Here is a 2,500-nt window from a genome sequence, read left to right as displayed (position 1 = left end):
TAATGAAGGTATTCAGAGTAATTCTGCCAACTTTCATTTGATAATGTGACACTGAGAAAAAAAGGATAATGTCACATTTAATTAAGCAAAACAAAATCTATGAAAAATAAAAGTTCATGAATAAAAAAACAAAAACTAAATCAAAGAAGCACTGAGGGCAGGGGGAAAGAGAGAAAGGCAGATCAGTAGAGAAAGAGAAAGAGAAAGAGTGAGAAAGGGGGAAAAAGATTAGAAATTCCTGAGATACTGTGAGATCTTGAACTGGAGCCTATCATCTATATTGCACAATTAGCCATAACTGAAACTACATAAAATAAGCATATTCTGGATAATGAGACTAAAACAAAAACACATTTTAACCAGTAAATTTAGAATTTTTAAATCTATAATATATAAAAAGTAAATGAGAGAGAGAAGAAAAAAATGATATAAATTCACACACACACACACAAAAAAAAAAGAAAACAAAAAGAAACCCCCCATTACTCTTTTCCCTATAACTGAACTAACTCAATGACTGCCACTGTCCATAGCTAAAAGACAAAGCCACCAACGATTGTTTCTTTACCTGGATCTTCTGCCTCTTCTGGGGGGGGAGCGGTACCGGTCGCGGCGAGAACGGCCAGTTGACATTTCAACTCTTACACGCACACCACACAGGCGCCTGTAATAAAAGAAAAACATAGATGCTGTTATCACAATGGGTTGGAGAAGTATGAGCACAGCAAGATACTTTTATATTGTGCCTAACTGGGTGACATTTTGTTGGAACAAAAGTAGTGCTTGAAAACTAGGAATTTGAGCTAGAAACTACTATCATAAAATTTAAAACTGAATCCATTCACCAGAATCAGAATCAGTATGAAAAAATACTCTAATTACTACTCAAAATTACAACTATTACTATTTCATATTGGTATACTCTCTTAGAGGGATCCGATTGGCAATTTTGAAACAATTAACATTTCCTTGCAATATGTAAAGAGCACAATGGGACACACTTCTTAATGAATTAACTCTATATTTTACGACTCGTCTGCAGTATTGTAATTCAATGCTTCTGCTTTTCTCTCAGCAGACTATCTATATAAAATAAAATGTTTGTGGAAAAACGTATAAAATGATGTTAATACATAACAAGAGCAGGTAAGAACTCAGACTTTTGAATACTATAACATTCCCTTGTTTTATATACATATTCTGAGCATCTAAGAGAACTATGATTTATTGAAAATTAAGGTGCTATCACATGAGGAAAATTTTTAACAACTTTTACCATCTATAGATAATTCTCATCAAGAATTGTGGACTTGGGTCTGTCTTAACTATGTATAAAACAAATCTGAGGCTTACTGCTTTAGTTAACTTTAAATCACAAAGAAGGTATGGTTGGCAAAAGTAAAAATGAAGATACAAAATCACTAAACATGGAAAGAATAAAATAAAACACACATAATACATAATACAAATTGAAAAAATAGGAAATATAAAGGCAGGGACAACAGAAATGAAAAATTAAATGTAAAGAAAGAAAAAGAAATGAAAGAAGAAGAAGAAGGAGAGCAAAAGAGAAAGAAAGAGAGAGAGAGAGAGAGAGAGAGAGAGAGAGAGAGAGAGAGAGAGAGAGAGAGAGAGAGAGAGAGAGAGAGAGAGAGAGAGAGAGAGAGAGAGAGAGAGAGAGAGAGAGAGGGAGGGAGGGGACAACAAAAGCATACTTCTTCAACATGAAAAGCAACAACAACGTAAAACTAAAGACTAAATTTAGTGAAACTAAATGCCACTCACGTTCCATCAAGGGCACGCACAGCATCCTCTGCATCTCTTGGGTCTTCAAACTCTACAAAGGCAAACCCAGGAGGGTTCCGGGCGACCCACACATTGACTAAGGGCCCGTATTTAGAGAACGCAGACTCCAATTCATGCTTTGCCGCGTTGTTGCCTAGGTTGCCCACATAAACTTTACAGTCCATTCTCATTCTTCTGCAAAGAGAAAAAGAAATCAAAATCAAAGGTGTGTACACTATTGGACAAAGGATACAGCAAACCAAGAGTAAGATATAACTGAGTGGGGAAAAGGTAAATATACCAAAAGGAGATTTTTTTAAAAAACAAAACACTAATAAAGAGCACAATATAAAATGACCTATATGAAGAACTACATTATCACATATTGAAACACAGGGACTGGTCATGAACCCTATCATCAGCAACACAAAACTACACACCTGAAAGAGCAGTACACTTTTGCACAGGTGGTCAGTGCTATCCTGTTATGTGTTAGCAAGGCGAACTGGCACAACTAATCAATAGTGCACTACTGAGAACCAGCTTTGCGACACTTGGTAAATAAATTATCAGAAGTTATGAAGTTTTTATTGACTTTATCATTTTCTTTTTATTCTTTTATCTTTTTTTAACAAACATGGATAAACAGACATACAATACCTGATACCTAATGGTATTTACTGTATCTATGTATGTGTGTGCACTCGCTCGCTTG

General features: G+C 35.1%; 1 protein-coding gene across 5 annotated transcripts in view; it reads right to left on the bottom strand.

The window, feature by feature from the left end:
* The window catches only part of LOC119568196 (serine/arginine-rich splicing factor 3-like), a 16,368-nt gene that overhangs the window by 7,323 nt on the left and 6,545 nt on the right, over positions 1 to 2,500 (bottom strand). For all 5 annotated transcript variants that reach the window (XM_037916617.1, XM_037916616.1, XM_037916619.1 and 2 more), the window contains exons 2-3: positions 1,786 to 1,980; positions 569 to 664 (exon numbers count right to left, since the gene is read on the bottom strand). In XM_037916617.1, coding sequence (XP_037772545.1) covers positions 569 to 664; positions 1,786 to 1,976 — 287 coding nt within the window. In that variant the 5' untranslated portion in view covers positions 1,977 to 1,980. The remainder of the gene's footprint in view (positions 1 to 568; positions 665 to 1,785; positions 1,981 to 2,500) is intronic.

This window comes from Penaeus monodon, chromosome 43, assembly GCF_015228065.2.
Source record: "Penaeus monodon isolate SGIC_2016 chromosome 43, NSTDA_Pmon_1, whole genome shotgun sequence".
Classification (NCBI taxonomy): Eukaryota; Metazoa; Arthropoda; class Malacostraca; order Decapoda; family Penaeidae; genus Penaeus; species Penaeus monodon.
This window is presented reverse-complemented; position numbering and strand designations above follow the sequence as displayed.